This window comes from Symphodus melops (assembly GCF_947650265.1).
Source record: "Symphodus melops genome assembly, chromosome: 7".
NCBI classification, from domain to species: domain Eukaryota; kingdom Metazoa; phylum Chordata; class Actinopteri; order Labriformes; family Labridae; genus Symphodus; species Symphodus melops.
This window is the reverse complement of record NC_136697.1, coordinates 7,102,884-7,122,738: the sequence shown is the minus strand read 5'-3', so window position 1 is coordinate 7,122,738 and position 19,855 is coordinate 7,102,884. Positions and strand designations below refer to the sequence as shown.

At 41.9% G+C, this 19,855-nt stretch overlaps 1 protein-coding gene and 2 long non-coding RNA genes across 3 annotated transcripts in view; 2 read left to right on the top strand and 1 right to left on the bottom strand.

Annotated features, from left to right (window-relative positions):
* gad3 (glutamate decarboxylase 3) overlaps positions 1–11,364 on the top strand; it is a gene marked incomplete at its 5' end in the record, with an annotated part of 14,835 nt that extends 3,471 nt beyond the window's left edge. The window contains 12 exons of the mRNA XM_079348857.1: positions 1,200–1,290; positions 2,188–2,300; positions 2,452–2,567; positions 3,752–3,831; positions 4,802–4,856; positions 4,981–5,097; positions 6,364–6,428; positions 7,630–7,708; positions 9,187–9,336; positions 9,631–9,738; positions 10,935–11,024; positions 11,128–11,364. Coding sequence (XP_079204983.1) covers positions 1,200–1,290; positions 2,188–2,300; positions 2,452–2,567; positions 3,752–3,831; positions 4,802–4,856; positions 4,981–5,097; positions 6,364–6,428; positions 7,630–7,708; positions 9,187–9,336; positions 9,631–9,738; positions 10,935–11,024; positions 11,128–11,301 — 1,238 coding nt within the window. The 3' untranslated portion in view covers positions 11,302–11,364. The remainder of the gene's footprint in view (positions 1–1,199; positions 1,291–2,187; positions 2,301–2,451; positions 2,568–3,751; positions 3,832–4,801; positions 4,857–4,980; positions 5,098–6,363; positions 6,429–7,629; positions 7,709–9,186; positions 9,337–9,630; positions 9,739–10,934; positions 11,025–11,127) is intronic.
* Positions 11,365–12,440: 1,076 nt separating this feature from the next.
* Positions 12,441–14,754, bottom strand: LOC306826473. The gene is made up of 3 exons (XR_013779409.1): positions 14,670–14,754; positions 13,628–13,687; positions 12,441–12,555 (listed from the first exon to the last, which is right to left on the bottom strand). It is a non-coding gene; the product is annotated as an uncharacterized lncRNA (long non-coding RNA).
* Positions 14,677–19,855, top strand: part of LOC306826474 — a 42,403-nt gene continuing 37,224 nt past the window's right edge. The window contains exons 1-2 of the long non-coding RNA XR_013779410.1: positions 14,677–14,754; positions 14,858–15,697. This is a non-coding gene — a long non-coding RNA (uncharacterized lncRNA). The remainder of the gene's footprint in view (positions 14,755–14,857; positions 15,698–19,855) is intronic.

Below are 19,855 nucleotides of genomic sequence, written 5' to 3'. Positions count from 1 at the left end.
CATAACACATAACACGACAGAAAAGAAAAATACAGTAAAACAGTGCATAGCACACAAGTGCTGACAGTGCAATAAAGTGCATACATACATACATACATACATACATACATACATACATACATACATACATACATACATACATACATACATACATACATACATACATACATGGCATTCCTTTACAGGAACAGAAACCTCTACTTACGGCCTGAGTTCAACAGAGAAACGGATAGTGGGATAAATGAACATTTATACCTGTTCAAATATCTTGTCTTATTTTGTCAGATATATGTCAGATATTTATATGTAGCTTTGCTTTTTTTACTCCCAGAAGTCCAATGCTTGAAAGTGTAACGCTGTACCGCTCCATCATCATTACTGTGAGAGCTGACAACAGCATCCCTGGATGAGGCTCATTCTCTGGAGCTTTGGTTAATACAGAAGTTCATCCTTCTATGTTTCACAAAATAATCAAGTTTAATAGTCTTCACCAACGGTTAGCGTCTTCACCAACGGTTAGCGTCTTCACCAACGGTTAGCGTCTTCACCAACGGTTAGCGTCTTCACCAACGGTTAGCGTCTTCACCAACGGTTAGAGTCTTCACCAACGGTTAGCGTCTTCACCAACGGTTAGAGTCTTCACCAACGGTTAGAGTCTTCACCAACGGTTAGGGGGGTCTGGTGATCTCCCTGGAACATTTTAGACACCTAGCATCCATGTTCCTGCTTCCTGATCAGTTTATATGCATCTATTTGTGCCTCTTCCTCTTCTCTCCCTCTCTGGTCCTTTTTTAGAAACTCCCCAACATTTTGCTGTTCAGGCTTTTAGGGGGTTTCAAGTGACGATCAAGGGGTCTCAAGGGGTCTCAGATCCTGCAAGACCCCCTTTATTTCACACCATGTTTAATAACCATGTATGTATGAGGGACAGTGCTGCCTTTTGGTTTCATGAGCCGTCGCCGTCAGGTCACTGAGTTCTAACATGCTGAAGTTTTCTTTGGGGTGGTGATCAGGGGGGTTTGACGGATGTGTCAGAGACAAGGTGCACATGTCTACCTGAGATAGCGAAGACATGTAATATTTGGACTTAGATTAGGTAACTAATAAAAGTACTCTGAGAACAACGATCTTGTCACATAGAGCTCAAACCGTTTCTGTGACTAACTGCTCATTGATCCCCTGACCTTTGTTTTATCCAGGCCATCCCCGTTTCTTCAACCAGCTGTCTTCAGGCCTGGATGTGATTGGTTTGGCTGGAGAGTGGTTGACCTCTACAGCCAACACAAACATGTGAGACTTCATCATGAGGGGGGAGAAACGTATTCAAATGCTGCACACTTGAATTGATTTGCTATTAACTCAAGTGTTTCTGTTTTAGTTACGTTCTCATGACTTTACACTTTAACTTCGTTCATTTTAATCGGAAGCTTCTGTTATTGGTTGCTTTTCAGAATGAGATTTTTTTGAAAAGAATAAATACACGTTTGAGAAATACAATCTATAGAGTCATTGATCAATAAGTGAAAGAGGACAAAGCAGCCTCATGACGTGCTCGATGACAGCACCAGTTTCTCTTTGACTGAATGAATTAAAACATCATCACTCCCTCCTGCTCTCACATCCACACTTCCTCCTACTTCAGTTATAAATATTAGAATAAAACAAAGTCAAAGCGGCTGAGTGGGAGAAATTCAGGAAGTTTCTCGCAGTTTGGTCAATGAGTGAGTCTTTGTGTAAATGCAGAAGTAAATATTCAGGAAAAATCCCCATGAGTGAGCAAGTCGTGGTTATGATGTTTATATCACACAACAGTGCGTCATCTTCAGCACATAGCCACCAGTGCATAGTGAAGCAACCACTGAAGGCAGCAGCCCCAAAGAGGATTTAGAATCCAGAATAAGCCTTCTGTCTCGCTGTCTTTAAACCAGTCGTCATTTTGCTAAATTGCTTTTTCTTTAGTGCTTCATAGAAAGAATTTATTAAGGTGCAGAAATGTATTTGTTTCTGTATGTTACTCAGGAATAACTAACTCTTCACCCTAACCTCATGATATATTGTAAGCTCTTCATCATTCTTAGATGAGTGAGAGAGTTTTCTAATCGTGTTATTTTAGTTTAGTAGAGATGTTTGTTCGGTTCGGCTCAGTAGTCTTACCTTTCAATAATGAACATGACGTTCCTTAACCAGGTTTACATATGAAGTGTCTCCTGTCTTCATCCTCATGGAGGAGATTCTGCTGAAGAAGATGCAAAGCATTGTGGGATGGTCTGACGATGAGGGAGACGGGATCTTCTGTCCAGGTAATCCATGCTGCCCTAACGGAGCGCTGTGATTCGCCAATAAACTCAGCAGACCAAAAGAACAAAAAGAAATCCCTCTTCACGCTCTGTAGCTGTGTCGAATGTTTCTGTCCTCTCCTCTATAACCTGCTTGTCCTGGTGTTCTCTACAGGAGGAACGATATCCAACCTGTACAGCATCCTGGTGGCCAGATATCACTTCTACCCCGCGGTGAAGAGCAGAGGGATGGGAGCTGTGCCTCGGCTGGCACTCTTCACCTCCGAACACGTAATCACACCTTACCCGTTATCTTCCCACTTGAAGAACACATATTTATGATGTTAGCAATGTTACAGTAGAACTACAATGTAGCCCCTACCCACAGGAGGGGCTGAAACCAAAGAGTGGCTGTGGCTGCGTTTAATGGGCCTGCTAAAAGCTGCAACCTCCAGTATGAGAAAATGAAGCCAATGCTGAAAAAATTGCAGTTCTTTGAGTGTCCACTTGGGGCTCTCTCCAAGACTCCCTGCAGTCAAACATACAAGGCAAAAATAGCCATTTTTACGCACAAGGGTATAGCCTCTTCTCACTCTCCCTGCTATTCTACTTTGATGTTAAGAAGCACAGTGAACAGATGTTGTCTCGTAGCAGTGTGGTTTGGCAGTATGTTGGTCCAGAAAATGGAGAGAAACTTATATGAAAGCTGGAGCAGGTTTAACTTGGATATGGACCGGAGCAGTGCTTAATCACATTTAGCACGTGCATCTGGTCCCGACCTGAAAGGCTGGTAGTGCTAGTGCTAACGGTAGCAAAACTCTGCAAATTAAGGGTTTGGTCCCCAGCTCCTGCAGCCACATTAACGCTCAGTGACAAGTCTGTTGGGGCAACAGGCAAAAATCTATTTGCAACTGCTTGGGGACCAAAGAGGTGGCTCCAAAATGTGCAAAATTTTGCAATGAAAGTAGGAAACCTTCCTAAGGGGGCCCCATCTGTCAACACCCTCTATTAATGCCCTGCAAAGTTTGTCAATGAAAGTCCCCTAAGGAAAAGGGAGAGGAATTGACTCCATAGAGGACAAAAAATAAATGCAGTGATGAATACTTGTCTGGGGCCTCAAGAACCTGCATACCTTTCATGTACTTTCATGCCAAGCAGCGCCTCTGCTAACAGTCTTTGGAAAGGCTCGTCCAAAAACGTCTGTGCATGCATCATCTCTGAGTATGTCATAATGTGCAGACTTTGATGTTGGTGTTATGTCATGAAGTCTGAAAAAGCTTTTGTAAGTTAACAGATGTTTGACAACACAATCGCTTTCTAGTAGCCCGACTGATGTAGTTTCACCTAACGTTAGCACCTGGATCCTCCTCCTCCTTCTGTGTACAAAACAATGCAGCACTTCAGTCAGCTGTGTGAACAGGGGACCATTGAGGTGAGATGAATGAAGATAGATGGCCGTCTTTTTATCTTTTCAGAGTCACTATTCAGTGAAGAAATCTGCAGCCGTGCTGGGGATGGGCAGTGAGAATGTGTTCATGGTCCGCTGTGATGAAAGGTGGGTGAGTTACTCAATGCCAGTCAATTCAGTGTGGAACAATGACATGTTTGCTCACCTGTTACAGCTTGTGTTCTTGTGCCTCTGTGTGTGTGTGTGTGTGTGTGCATGTCTGAGGTTGTGTCTTTAAATTTTACCATGCATGTGGTCTGACAGTTACATGCTTTTAAATGCATTTTTACTTGATAGTAAATTCATCCACTTAAAAAGAACATGTGTATGATATTGCACTTAAGATATAGATATGTAGATGCTGTTACGCTTCCCCCTTAAGTTCAGGCTCTATTGGAAAACACGGCCGCTGCCAAAAAAATACTTTAGCCTCTGTACATGGGACCGTGTCATAAGCACCCATTTAAAGTGGGAAAGTGACATGTTGTTGCTTTAAGAATACTGCTATTTATTGATTGTGAGTCAATCAATAAAAGCTGTTATTCCTTAAAGGGGAGTTCCTTTCATTAATTTTGAAGAGCCTGTTTTTGTTACATCATGTGTGGGGTTGTTTAGAGGTTTTGGATTTGCTCCTGGAGGTTGCTGAAGCTGGATGTTATTTACTGTAAAGACTGCAACATGAAACACAATTATTTTGAATCACAATATGTGTTACATTTGTATTGTGAGTTTACCTAAACCAGCATTTGAATGAAATAAAGCAATAAAAGAATGGGGGATTAAGGTAACATTAGACCAGCGGCTCCTGTGTGCTGCACAGTCTGTTATGTTGACATATACTCATATCAGTCTGAGCCTGTCAGCAGCATAAACAACTTTACCTGGATATTTCCTGAAACTAAATCCTGTATTTTAAACTAATGACAAAGGAAGTGGAGAAACTAACTGAAGCAGCTTTTTGGTACCTTTTAGTCAATAAGAGCCCAAAATGTGTAAACAAGTGAGGGCGGCTTTATTAAACAAAGTTAGCCAGCATGTTGTTTACTGACTCTCGTATGTTTTGTTTTTGGTCTTTTAGAGGGAAAATGATTCCCGCTGATCTGGAGTCTTCGATCATTACAGCTGAGAAAAAGGTGTGAATGAATGACATTGGAATAAAGTCAGGAAATATGAATTTCTTGAAAATGATCCAGATACATTTGGAAAAAACGACTTTGTGACTACATGTACATGCACCATGTGTTTCTCTTTTTTTAGGGTCTGGTTCCTTTCTATGTGAATGCTACAGCGGGCACCACGGTGTACGGAGCCTTCGACCCACTTGATGACATCGCTGATATCTGCCACAGACACACAGTGTGGATGCATGTCGATGTAAGGTGCCTCTGTGACTCTCACCTGCGTCTTTTTAACTCATGTCGACTGAAACACCTTATTTCAAATGTAAATGAATGTATGAACATACTGTTTATATTTGTGCATCTCTCATATTTCATGAACTTTATTCATAAACTAGTTTCACGATAATTGGTAGACCTTCAGCTAAAGTGTCAGAAAATCAACTTATTCCCTCACCAATGTGTAAACAACTACGGTAATTTTATTCTCCCAAGATAAAAAAAAAAACTTAACAATAATGTGAATTAAATGAAGTAATGAAAAAAATCAAAGAGGTCATTTTCTCCACTTTTAAATGGTGAATGGACTTGAGCTGACAGTATATAGCACTGCTCGTTAAAGCACATTTACACACAGGCTGCTCTGGTAAGTGCCCATCAGACACTTCATGTGATGCAATATGACGCTTTTTGCATCACATGAAGAAAACTTTCAACCAAAGAAAAACATTTTTCTCGTCTCAGGGCAAAATGAGGGCTAGACTCACAACCATTCAACACTACCATGTTTCTAATGATACACAGCTTCATGTAAATGGGTGAAGTATCCCTTTAAGCGTCTGCCCATGGAGGCATATCAGACATATTGCTGCAGGAGTTGGGGATTGAACCCCCAACCTTTTGGCTGAGAGACAACTGACTCTGCCAACTGGGCCACAGCTCCATTGTGACGTATGAATCATATGTGATGTTCAGGCATCAGTTATAGTTGTTTGTGTTTATTAAGGCTGTCAGCTACAAGATTAAGACTAAGTTGCATTTTGCCTTTTGTCCTTTTAGACGCACTGTACCTGAGACTCAGCATGTCCCTGTACTCACAGTAAAAAAGAACAACACCTCTGACCCTTTAAGTGTCTCGTTTCACTTAAAGAAAACTCTCAGATGGCTCACTTTGACGAGTCAAAAGTAAAATCCACCTCGTGACATCAAACACAGTTTTTGGCATTTATTTTTTAACTCGAGCTAGTTCCTTTGTCTGTGGTTAAGTTAATGTTGTAATATTCTGTTTACCAAATTAAAAGCAGGTTTGTATCTAAACAGGAAGTACAGTATCCTAAGACAGTACAAAAATACAAAATAAAAGCCTAACAAAAACATTTTGAAATGAAAAATAATGGCTATTTGAACTTGATTCAAACCTTAGTTAATCATCATTAACAACTGAATTACATTGTTTTATTGTCAAAAAGTCTTGATTTATAAAGACATGGTGCTCTGGTTATATTTGAGTCTGTCTCCTCAGGCGGCGTGGGGCGGAGGCCTGCTGATGTCAGACAGACACAGGATGAAACTGCAGGGCATTGAACGGTAACCACATCCAAACACAACCTGACATTTCACACACACAGAGGGTTTCATGAGTTTCTGTGGGAAAAAACTCTGAGTGGTCATTGTTACATAAAAGAGCAAATAAAGATCAATCAATAGAAATACCTCTGATAAATAATAGACACGTCACGATTGTAAATCACTCAAACATAACATGTTCTTCATTTTAAACGTGCTTCTTCTTGGTGTTTGTGGTCTTTATTGTATGTGAGAAATGTTAATCTTCTGTGTTTGGGCCATAGCAAGATAATAATAATAATGATAACAATACTTTTTTTATGGCACTCTTCTATAGAAGTAAGTGCTTTACAGCAGACAATAAAAGCAGAGAGACAATAAAATCCACAGACAGAAAGTAAACAAACCTACAATAAAGTCTGACTCATAGAATAGAATAAAAAAAAACATAATCACAGAGTAAAAGCATGTTTTAAAAGTATGTCTTAAGTAGAGATGTAAAACAAGGGACTCACTCTGCAAGTCTGAGCTCCTCTAGCAGGCTGTTCCAATGGGTGCTCTGACAGCAAAGACTCTGTCCCCTTTATTTCTTAGCCCAGAAAATTAACCCCACCTGGTAGGAGATGTTTTCTTCTCTTTCTAAACATCTAAGTAACAAACACCAAAAGGTGCAGTCAATCTTGTACAGCGAAACTCGAAATACCTCCTTTGCACGTGCTTAGTACGCATGCCCACTGTACACGCTATCCAAACTTCAATAATATGGGAGAGGGCTGTGACGGCAGAAAGAGCAGTAAAAACTTCCATAGTACAGGAGGGCTGAGCACTCCAGGGAGCACAAACTGGATATAACCATTTATCTTTGTGAATTTGAACTTTAACTTTAGACATGTAAGAGACATTTGGAGTACCTGACAGATGTGGTCACAGCTTCCAAATGACATAATGGAGATATGCAATTGATTTTTAAGAACAACATGCTTAGTGGGCAATATGTCTCTCCCATTCTGAAATATAGGAGGGTTTAGGTTGGTGGACCAGTAAGTTGGATGAGTCCTTTCGCAGGAGGGATTCACGATCCACCAGAGACCTTTTTTGTGTTTTAACTTCAGAATTTTTCTACTGAAGAGTTGATACAAAACATAAGCAGGGTCTAATGTTACTTCATTCATGCATGAGTGAGGGATCAAAGATAAAATAAATGAAAACGTTTGATTTCCAGAGCGTGCTCCGTAACATGGAATCCTCACAAGATGATGGGAGTCCCTCTGCAGTGCTCTGCCATACTGGTCAAGAAGAAGGTAAGAAAACATCCTCTTCTCTTTATTGAAGTGTCAAGGAGTTATATCATGCTTGAGTTCTTCCACGCTGGCTTTACTCTTCAAGCCTTGAAAGTTAACCACTTGGTATTCAGCCATGCCGGTCTGTTTGTCTGTCAGTCTGTGTGTTGTTTGGTCCACCACATAAAATCAATAATAACTGTCAGATGGATCGCCCCAAATCTTTGTACAGACAGTAACAGAGCCCAGAGGATTCATTGACATGGCAATCCTTTGTCTCTCTTAGTCCCAATATATGAAGTGCAAGTCGGCGACTGGTTTCTAATCATTGTCATTGTACAAACAGCTGGTTAACTGTTGACTGTAAATATTGTAAACTAAAAAAACAGATCTTTATTTGGATTAACAGTTTATTAATTGATATTGTAGTTAAGTGCTATTTGTAAACCAATAAGTGCTTCTTGGGCTGCTGTGATTGGTGGTGGTCTCCATTAATGCTTTATTGTAATGCTCAGTGGACACATTTTATTTCTCTACTGTGCTGAGGGTTTTCATCGGGTAAGTTTACCTCCAGGGTTTTCACCTACAGAGACAGGTGACGTCTGATCATATCCAAAAATGTGAGTCACAGCAAGACAATTTTGTCTTAAGTTACATAAACAGCTGCTTCCTTGTTAAACTCCTGCTTTTGATTTGTTGATCATTTTAACAATATGAGCCTTTAATCTGTAGATTAAACAAATCCTTAAACTGTTCATCTGTAAATGATGCCTAACATAGCCAGAGATACAAAAAAAACACTTATCATTGCTTTCATATGAATAAAGTCTTGTATTTCATCAACACTTTTATCTCATAATATTCCAGGTTTAAGATCTTTAAAGGTCATATATTATTCAAAATACACACCCCCCGTTATGAGAAAAGTCCATCCTCTCTGTCTTTAGCCTGCTCCACTTTTCAGTAAATGTGTGCTCAAACAGGCCGTTTGGAGATTTTCCTTCATGACATCACAAAGGGCAGTTAGCCCCTCCCCCAGGTGGGTGACACTCCCACAGCTAGGTGTTTGTTCTGCCCTCTGAGTCTGCCTTCTCAGCATAAACAAAAGGACATGTAGCGAGAAAGTCCGAGACACCTGAGTCCTTCCAGAGAGGGGGCGTGGTCAGACACAGCTCATTTACATATTTAAAGCTACAGACACAGAAACAGCCTGTTCTGAGCAGGGCTGAAATAGAGGAATTTATAGACATGATCAAATCCAGGATCAGAGTGGATTCAGACACTTTACCCCACATTGCTCTGGTGGTGGTGTATGAATGGCGTATTTACTTCTGATGGATGATACTACTGCCATCAGTGTGTGAAAGAGTATGAATGGGTAGGTATGACATGCAGTGTAAAAACGCTTTGAGTAGTCAGAAGACTACCTTTGAAACAAACAAGACTTCCTCCAAAGGTTGCCCTTGCCCCAAAGCGTTATGTGTTTTGTGTTTCTACAGGGTCTCCTACAGGAGTGTAACGAGTTGGGGGCTGAGTACCTTTTCCAAACAGACAAACCCTACGATGTGAGCTACGATACCGGGGACAAGAGCATCCAGTGTGGACGACATGTTGATGTCTTTAAACTCTGGCTCATGTGGAAGGCAAAGGTATTAATGAACTCAGTGAATCACTTTGTAATCTAATCTAAGGCCTCTCTTTCCCTCTCACCTGCTGTATTCAGCCGCTGTAACTTCACCCATCATTTATTATAGTTTATTATTAGTTATTTTTTCGTAATACTAGCACTAACACGTCAGAGTAAGTCCTGACTTTACTATTTAAGACGGCTGGCTTTTAAACTTTCATTTTATTTCACCATCTTGTCTCAATTCACTTTTTGCTTTCAGTACCTCCCTGTGTTTATTCATTCATCCATCTATCCATCCGTCTCTGTCTCTCAGGGCTCTGAGGGATTTGGATATCAGGTCAACAAATGTTTGGACAATGCTGAGTATCTTTACGATCAGCTGCAGAGGAGGACAGACTTTGAGCTGGTCTTCAAACACAAAGTAAGATATCTGTAGTCACTATTTGGATCAAATTGTGCGCCATGTTTTAATCATTATTTTAATGTGTGTCAGAGGTGATGTTGACTTTGCAGAGTTCATGAATACGTGATGGAACAATTAAGTTAAAGATTAGAATTAAAAACCTGGTAAGTGTTTCTCCCAGGAAATGGAGCTCAAGAGGCTCCATTACATGGGGCCCCGTCTGGCTCACCCCAAAAAAACCCCAACATGGAGCTGCCGCCCTGTAGGCCCACCACCCGCAGGGAGAGTCATGGGGAGCAGGTGCATAAAAAGCCCAGTGTGAGGGGTGTGCGGGTGTACTCAAAAGCCCCCGGCTGTGTTGAAGTTCTCCCTGGTGAACAAGGGAGAACATGAGCTTCCTACAGTAGTTGGCTGGGCTCAGCCAATTCAATGTCCCATCTTAAAGCACACACATTTCAAGGTTGCAGCTCTTTCAGTCACGAGTCTATACGGCGCTCAGGTGAAGTTTGATGTTCTCCATCCAGCATCCTTTAGACAGTTCATTCGGTGGTTCTGTTGTTTAGGCTTCGTGGGAAGTTGAAGCCCAAAGATCTGATGACTGGCTACAGCGCTATATTAACTTAAAGTGACGTGGTCGCCACAGAGTCGTCAGTGGCGTCTCGGCCTTTAGCTCACCAGATCTGGAAGGTTACACAACTTTCAGCTGGCAATGTTAATGTGCTCAAAATGCAACATGAAAATACAGGCCGCAAGTCCCAAAACTCAAGTCAGAGTTGAGTCTCAAGTCTCGCATTTTTGCACGACCTACATGAGTCTTGAATCTAAGTCCCCATCTCTGCATCTTGACCTTCTGTTAAAGGTCACAAAACTCAGTCCCAGATGTTTTTATCATTTTTCTTTAAAAGATTGTGACAAGTTTTTGTGTTTACTTTGAAACTGCAGTTTTGTCTCCTAAACATCTAAGGGAAGCTTTTCCTTTCCAATGCTATTTGTCCTGCTGATGATCTGTGGTAGATCTCTGAGAGATCTTAAGGATCTTAAAGAGTCTCTGAGATCCTGACAGCGTTTGTGTTGAGAGTATGATCAGGCAATAACGTTCATGTTTGGTCCTGTGTTCATATTTTTCTCTTATCGTCTTATACACGTTATTTTCTCTGCCGCTGGATAACCCTTCGATCCTCACTGTGCACATCTGTCATGTGTCTCTCACACAGCCGGAGCACAGCAACGTGTGTTTCTGGTACATCCCTCCCAGCCTGAGAGACCTCCCCCGTGGACCAGAGCGAGACACAAGACTCCATCTGGTCAGTTTAAGTCCTCCTCTTGGTGACGTTATGACACTGCTTCAGATTAATCATTACAATGATGATGATGATGATGAAGGTGATGATGATAATGTTTGCACAGGTGGCCCCTCGGATCAAAGGCAGGATGATGGAGAAGGGCTCTGTTCTGATTGGCTATCAGCCGCTGGGGGACAAAGTGAATTTCTTCAGGTGTGTGTTCTCCAACCCTGCCACACAGCTGGAGGACGTCGACTTCCTGCTAGACGAGATCGCCTGGCTGGGCAATGACCTTTGACCTATGACCACATACAGTACTGTGTGGTCTCAGCTCTGTTCAGGTTCAAATAAAGGAAACAGGAGACGTCGTTTTCCAGCAGCATAATGTACAGTTTCTACAGTCTGGGTACATGGGGAAACAGACTTCCAGCTTGACTTCATTATACAATCAAAGCTGTTTGATAATCAATATGATTCAAGTGTTTTTATTATCAAACTAATCTGTTCAAATGTTTTCCTGTAATTTACCCTGTGAGTCAGTGCTGTCTGCAGCCCATCTGTTTGCTTTTAATTTAACCCTAACCCTACCAAGGGGTCAATACAGACCAGATTTACCTTTTGTCAGAGTTTTAATTCTCTCCAATTCTTTTTGACTTCATCAAGTTGTTGCTAAAACCTTCTTGTGATTGCTCTCTTTTATATCTCTGTGTAGCAGATCCTTATGGGGAACCGCAGTTACTCTGGTTTTTAATGTTAACTATATTTAAAGTTTACACACTAAAGGCTATCGGTCATTACAGCCTGTCAGTCATTTTAGAAACAGGGGGCTCCTTATTCTGCTTCCTCACCTCCACACAGATCTGACAATCCTTAAATCCAGTCTTTAAATCCTTTGAATGCCCCTCATGGAGAGAAGGAGTCGGCAGGCTTCTGGAGAAGGAGAGAGGGATGCTGGGATATCCCCCAGTTGCATTGTTAAACATCACTGCAGTTTTCAAGTCGTCCGTAAATGTTTGTGTTCAGTTCGATAAATCTGAAACACTAACAGTTCAGGTTGTGAGGGGCATCCAGCCTTATACAGGGTTTGATCACAGTGTGTCTGGGGGTTTGAATCCCATTGTGTAGAAATAAAAAGACTGAAGTGAGATGAAGGGACTGGATTTTTTTTCTTATTTGAGGAGAGCGTTTTTGATTTAGTTTAATTTGTTGGGCAATATATGCAGTTAAATGGATATCACAAAACATTTAATATCACATATCAAATGTCCTTTTATTGATGTCATGAAGTTTGTGCATTAAAAAGAATCTGAAGTTCTGCTTGTGTGTAATGCAGTCACTTTGGAAATTAACCCTCCTAAACCAAACTTTATTATCCTCTGCTAACAAAGCTTGGTCAAACCTGGAAAACAAAGAAGAAACAAGAACTTTTTATATATAAAAACATTTATTGAGCAACAAAACATTTTAATGTAATAATAATTTCATTCTTTAAAAACATGACGTCTCCTGCAGAGCAAGATCAGTGTTCAGTACCGAGTCCTTCCATTCCCACCTGCAAGAAGAAAAAAAAGAAGAAAAAAAAACGTTTACCAGAAAAGAACAAACTACGATTATTTAAGCCAATATCAAAGTTAACATGAGAAACATGTTGAAGGCAGAGTTAAACAGAACATTAGTCGTACAGTGAAGTCTGAACGAAGCTGCTGTGTGATGATGTGAGCGTCTGCAGAGTCTCTGATAGCAGAGCGGGCCGTTGTAAATACACGAGTCCACTTTGTAAAATAACAGTCAGCAGACACACATGCTCAAACATCACAACACTATCTGTCTTTAAGTTAAGAGTTCACCCATTTGCATTAAGCTTTGCATCTTAAGAAACCTGGCAGTGTTTTTGAACGGTCGTGCGTCCTGCCCTCAGAGAAGGTAAAGCTCTGCATTTCATCTTAAGCTTCTAACAGAGGCTGTTTTGATTAGCAGGAGTGAAACCTCATCGCTAGTTTTATTTTCGAACCACTTAAGATACAGATGAGCGAGCGGGACCTCACTGCCAGAATCAAACCATCTTGCTCAGAAGCTGTGCTAACAGGCTCAGTGGAGAAAGCTGAGAAGAACTGAAAATGGTAAAAAAAACAAAAAAAAAAACTATGGTTGAACTTCAGACTGATATGAACAAATCGGATTTTAAAGGTCTTCTAGTTGAATTGGATGTTCGTGGTGATCTCTATGAGCTACAATATAGTGGCGAGACGTCTGTTGCCCACAGGCAGAGTGGCAGTAAGGACAAGGAGCACGGAGTGGCTCAAGCTGGGGTGGACTGGAGGCGTTGGTCCTCTCACTGTTTGCCGTTTTCTGCCAGTAATTTCTAAGATCACAATTCCTTCTGCTGTGCATTCTGGGAGTCAGTACAGGAAACATCAGTGGGAGGGGCCTGTGGTGCTGTGCATTCTGAGAGTTGTTGTCTTTCATCCACAAGAGCAAAAAAAGACACTGCCTTTTCTGAGTCAAGGCGGCACCAACTTCAAAAATGATGTCATATTTCTACTGCATGCTATTTGACCCAATGTCAATACAGATTCATTTTATCAATAGGTGAAGTATCGCTTTCATGAAGTTGTGATAGTTACCTTTTGATCGTCCAGGTTTAGCATAGAATCCGTACGAGTCCCACTGGCCGTTCTGGTTTTCTGTGATGGGACAAAGAAAAAGTTCAAAGTGTTTCTTCAGTCGGCTTCTTTGAGTGTTAAGGTTCAAACCTCTGAAGTCCAGACATTTAACCTCATTTAAAAAAGGTGAATAAACCTCACTAAAGAGAACCGTTAATCACAAACGCTGCTTTATTGTCTAATTTAATCTAATTATAACAAGTTACAAACTGACCATGCTGCATTAAATATTAAACACTCGTGAGAGACCATTAACTCATCAGGGAGATCTTTTTCACGTTGTTTAAACAGATCTTTTCCTCCATCTGTATATTCAAATTAATTATACAAGAGAACAACATTAATATGAAGAATCATTCATAATCTAATGCAGGCCTTACACCAAATTACGTTCAAACTATTTCAAAGACTCATTTCTAAGGAATAAAATCAGAAAGTTTTCTTATAATGCTCCTGTAATCTCAGTCTTTTGGTGAGAGGTGGTTTTAAGGTGATCTCACGTTACAGATAAGCAAACATGTTAACTATTATCACAGGTCATTTGTCTCATCTCATGCGAATGATTTTATTTTGGACTCCTCCTCCTGGACTGTGGAAAAGGAGGAGAAACTGGAGTTGTGGAGAGAACCGTCATCCATCCTCTTTGAAGAGCGACGGATGATGGTGGACATAAATGGCTGAATTCTTTGCTAAAAACAGCTAAACACTGTCCTCTTGTGTTTGTGGAAAGTTACAGGAAGTTCCTTTTGAAAACGTTTTAGACTTTGAGTTAATTACCTCACTTACGCCAGTAACCACGAGGCTAACGGCGCCCACTGTAACAGTTTATGGCTCTTTGTTTCCACCACTGTTCATCAAAATAAACTCAAATGATACTTGTTTATCAAAGACATTAAAATAAGAACTTTGACATCAGACGTTTGCAACGTCTCAACAATTTCACCTGATTCCTGCTTAGAGCCTCCACTGATCACAAACTAAAATCACATGATTGTGTTTCTACCTTGACTTCTGTTCCTCCAGTGAGCGTTTCTTCTCTGGTTCTTTGACTTCTGTCCGTTCACACTGAATCCTTCAGTTCTGTTGTTGTTGGTCTTTTTCACATCTAGGAGATAAATGACTCGTTAAAGTTAAAACTTGTTGTTTTTCTACTGAAGCTCAAAGTGACATTAAAGTGTAGATAAAAAGAAGCAGAGCACCTGAATCATTAAAAACAGGTCTGTTGTTTGGTCCAGTGCTGCTCTTTGTTCCACACAGACATTTCTGTTCCATCAGTTCAGAACACTGGACGCCACAGTCCACCAGCTGTCCCTTTGACGGAGACACGGCAGCCATGTGTTCGACCTCAGGGACGCACAGCTGCTCGTTTCTCCGCTCGCTCTCCTCAGCGTTCACACACGCTCGCTTGTCTGCTCCATGTTGGAGGATCAGCTGAGGCGACGTTTTCTCCTCCTCTGCAGAGTTTGAGAGCAGAGTTTTCTCCTGCTCACGGCAGCTTCTCTCCGTCTGCTCAGTGACGAGACAACATTCCTGGTTTGGGTTTTGATTGGCCTCAGGTTCAGAAGACTTGTTTTCATCTGCATCGTCTTTAGGAGGGGAAGATACGTTAACTGTGCTCTGGCATCGAGGCGGGGAAGCTGAGGGAAGTTTTTCTGAAGGAGTCGTGCTCTGGGGTTTAGTATATTCCCTCCCTTCAGGGGAAACGATCTCACCTTCTGTTTCGGTCTTCTTTGACTGACTGTGTTTCACAGCCGGAGTGCTGAAAACCAGCCAGCTGTCTGACGTGAGAACAGAGTCAGAGGAGGAAAACCTGCGGCTGTGCCTCCTGTCTTTACAACTTCTTAAGTTTTCACTTTTCATTGAAGGTCCATCGTGGTCCTCCTGCTCGGTCGTCTCGACGATGACTTCAGGCTCAAAGAGTCCGTTCTGCTGCAGCCACTCCTTGTTGGGGATAAAAGGGGGGAGAGACTCCACAGACCAAACCGACTCATTCAGTTTTCTCTTCATCTTAAAACTATTTGAAGCTGTGCTGTCTGGATTCGTCTCGTTTTCTGGCTCATTGTCAAGGAGCCTCTCTGATTGGTTCAGAGAAAGCAGCAGTTCATCTGCGGAGGGTAGCTCGACCAATCCTGTCGGCTCTACGACTCTTTTAGCCTCTGAGAGAAGCTCCTGCAGAGTCCCAGGCAGTCTGAGGATTTTAAAAAGTGGCTCAGAGTCCTCAGAAGCGAGGAGAGCCTCAGCAGCTCTGTCGGACTCCACGGGAGCACGATGCTGCTCAGATGACTTTTCCTTCTCTGCTTCAGAAGACGGCAGCAGCTGCTCGTTCTCAGCAAGCTTCTCGTCGGTCGTTGTTTTCAGCATCATTGTCTGCGGCGTGACCCAGCTCATGAGGATGTCGGGGACGGAGACACATCTCTCTTTGCTGACATCATCGTCTTGTTGAGAAGAGCTGCACACAGGAACCAGGCTACCAGAAGAGCCCACTGACCACATGTTGTGATGACCATTCCTGCAGGCGGGAACATTCTCTCCACTTTTCATTGGGCTCTTCTGTGGTTGTTGTGCTTCTCTGTGACGGGATTGGAGCGTCTTTGTTCCTTCAGGATGAACGAGGTTAAATCTCTGTGTGACTGCAGAGATCTCACTGCTCTCGGTCAAGTCTCTGGTGAAGGTCTCAGGCTCTGCAGAGCTTCGTTTGTGGGAGCTGGAGCTGGAGGAGGACGGGGAGTTTGAGGTGGTACCATGCCCTGAGTCAGAGCTGATGAGTGGGCTCACCTCTCCAGAAGCAGCCCCGCCTCTCCATGTGGGTTCTGTTTGGACCTCTGAGTTCACCATGTGTCTCAGAGGGACAGAATGAGGAGGGCGCACTCTGCGAGGCTGGTTTGGCTGCTGGAAAGGAGCAGGAGGATGGACTGGGGGGTGGAGCAGGTGTCTGTAGTCGACTGGTTGGATATGAGGGTGGGGCAAAACATAGGGTGGAGCCTCCATGTAGGGGGGAGGAGGGGGGTACGGGGGCATGACCATACCATAGCCTGAGAGATACAAAAACATGTATAGTCCAAAGTAAGAAACTATGGTTTAACTTTAACTGTTTTCAGTTTCTTAAACACAATAAACACTTTATTTAAAACTGTTTAAAGTTGAAAAAAAAAAAAAAAAACACTGAAAGAAGCTGCATCCATCAACACTAGACAGTCTCAGTTTTATCAACAGAATGAAGTCAGAATTCATCTGTAGTTTTTAATTCTTATTTTATTGTAGTTTCATTATCCGTCTGTTTATTGTTTCACTTCTGGTTAAGTAGTAAAAAAAAAGGGGAGCTCGTATTTCTACGACCTGTATCAACCAATCAGCTTCAGTGTTTGTGGAGGACACTCACCCATGCCTGGGAAGCCACTAAAGGGGTTATAGGAGAAGGGCACGGGCCACTGGTACTGGAGGAAAGGGGGCGGAGGTGGAACAGGGACGTAGAAGACGGGCCGGGATAAGACGTGGGGGTGTTGGAGTCTGGGGTCCTGGCTGATACCCTGTGGTCCTGGATCATGTAGTCCAGTGTTTGGTACCCCGCTGGTGGGCTGTGAGTGGAGGTTTGCAGCGCGTGGTCCTGGATGAGCAGGTGGAGGTCTGTTTACGGCTACATTAGCCGCCATCTTTAATCTGCACAGAGGTGGAGGAAGAGACAGAAGAATCCACGTGTGTTTAAAGGTGGGCTGTGAAAGAGAATTGCCCCATTTCAATTTATTAATTCAGAATAAACTCGTCAATCTAAAGCCATCCTTTTGCTGTAAGTCCATCACTGTTTTCAAATCTGTTTCAAAAGTTTCAACACTAACTGAGTGTCTGCAGAAACAAAACCTAAACAAATAATGACTTTCTAAACAAAATCCTGATTTCCAGCACACTTTGTGTTTGCTCCGAGTCAAACTCAATGTTTCTGTCCAAACAGCTCAGTGTGAGAAACAAGACATTTGAACCAATTAACTTTCTTCTAATAACAATATGTCCTGAAGTATCACAGTCCATGTATCCAGTGTTTTAAGTAAAAAAAAACATTTTAGGTCGATGGAAATTCTGAGTTTTGAAGTCACAAAGGAAACAATGTTTTTTTTTTTTTTTTTTTTTTTTTTAAATATGTGGTGAATTTACTAGATTAAATTAAGGATAAACCTTATTGATCCCCCAATGGAGGAAATTCCAGTCTTACAGCAGCTCCAAAAACAGTAAAACGGGTCAAATAATCAGCATCAATAGCAAAAAAGAAAAAATATATACATTTACTCTTTATAACCTTAAAGTGCACAGTATGGAGCATGTTTTCCTCAGACTGATGATCCAGGTTAGCTTTAAAACATCAGTACAGGTGTGAATAAGTAGAACATATTAAACAGCGCAGAGTTTGTAATATTCTGGTCTCTTGGAAAACATTAGGGACGATGTGTTCGGTCTCTTGTTCTCCACGCTGACTTCTTACAAAGCTCGCAGAAACTCGTTGAAAATACTTTGATACAAATTGAACCCAGAATGCTTCAAAACTTAAAAAAAACTTGGCCTCAGATTTACTGCTTCAGTACACAAATCTGTCAATCAATGCTTAAAAACTACTAACCTCATCACTTTAGATTAAAACTCTCCTGGTATCTTTATCACAGCAAGTAGGGGACAAACTAAACTCCAGCAGTCTGCATCATGTCCCTACATGTCTCTGTGAAGAAACAAATCACAGCTAACCTGTGTTTTTAATCACAGCTGAAGGTGATTCCACTCTGGGAACAAAATACCAACACAGGAAACACTGGACAGCTTTTCACAGCAGACACGTTGTGGCAGGAAACCCAGAGAAGTGGAGGGTTTGAAACAACAATGGCTGCTTCACTCTGCAGGTCAGAGTCCTGGTAGAGGCTGTCGTCTCCGTTAGCTTCAATAGCTTCACTTTGAACTCAGACAACAAGAGCTCCAGCTGTCTTGTGTACCTGCAGATGAATCAAAGTGTCACCACGACATAAATCTTCTTTATGTCTTTAAAGTGCAGACATGTTGGAGACTCACCATTCTTCGTCTTTAATGACAAAACAACACTGACAATGTTTTTTTACAGAAGCAGCTGAAGTGTTCCCACCGACCTCAAGCTGAAGCACAAATAAAGTATTTTCACTCATTCACCTTTAAAAGATCAGCTAACCCAGGTCCTTTTCTATGAATCACATGTGAATGGTTTCACTGTGAACTTTAAAGATTAATTAAGACTAATTTAAACAGACAGCTTGAAGTTTTAATATTAGAAACAAACATCTCAACTCTAATCCAATCATTCAACAAACTCCACTCAATCATTAAAGAGGACTTCAAGTAGAATTTAAACATCTTATCTTCAGTGTCTCTCATGTGTTGTTGTGTGTAAAACAAAGTGACTTTACCTTGTTGAGACTCAGAGCAGCACACAAAGTGATCAGAAGTATTCAGCACACACACACACACCTGAGTTTAAGTAGCTGCTGATCAGGTGTGTGTGCTCCATCAGATCATTCTGAAGCTGTGCAGCAGCACCGAGGCCCCCTGCTGGACTTCATGTCACTGTGCATCACAACTCACACCAGCAGAGGGCGCCAAACTACAGGCAGACAGAGAGAGCGTTCAGGAGGATCAATCTCAACCTGACATGAAACACTGAATCCTATTTTTAATGCGAGCAGCTTCTACATCTATTTACATGTAAACAATTGTTCTTGTTCTTATCTCAGATTTGGTTTGGTTGTGTGTAAAATGTTTCCGTTTTTGTGATAAAGCTATAAGTTGTGCACAGTTGTCAGAGATGCCTGTCTCTCAGGTAAGCAGCGTCTATCCTAAAGATTGTTAAACATGAGTGCGCTCACCCAAACCCATTATGTGTATCAGTGAAGCCCAGTGGAGTAACCATGTTGGATATGCTGTCTTAAATTTGCTTTGGGTCAGCTTAGTTACAGGCAAGAAGTTGGAACTGAGGTGTTCCTCTAACATCCTGACAAACAACTACATACCACCCGTCCATCAATAAGATCAGCCACGCCAGCCAGCAAGCAGCAGCCAGCATTAAAACAGAGAGGCCCCTGTGTAGAACTTCTCCACGGGGTCACAGAGATGCAAGTCCACACGCTAAGAGTAGTGTTGGCTTCCAGTCTCCAGGGAAGCCCTACAGCTGCTGTTGAGGGCCAA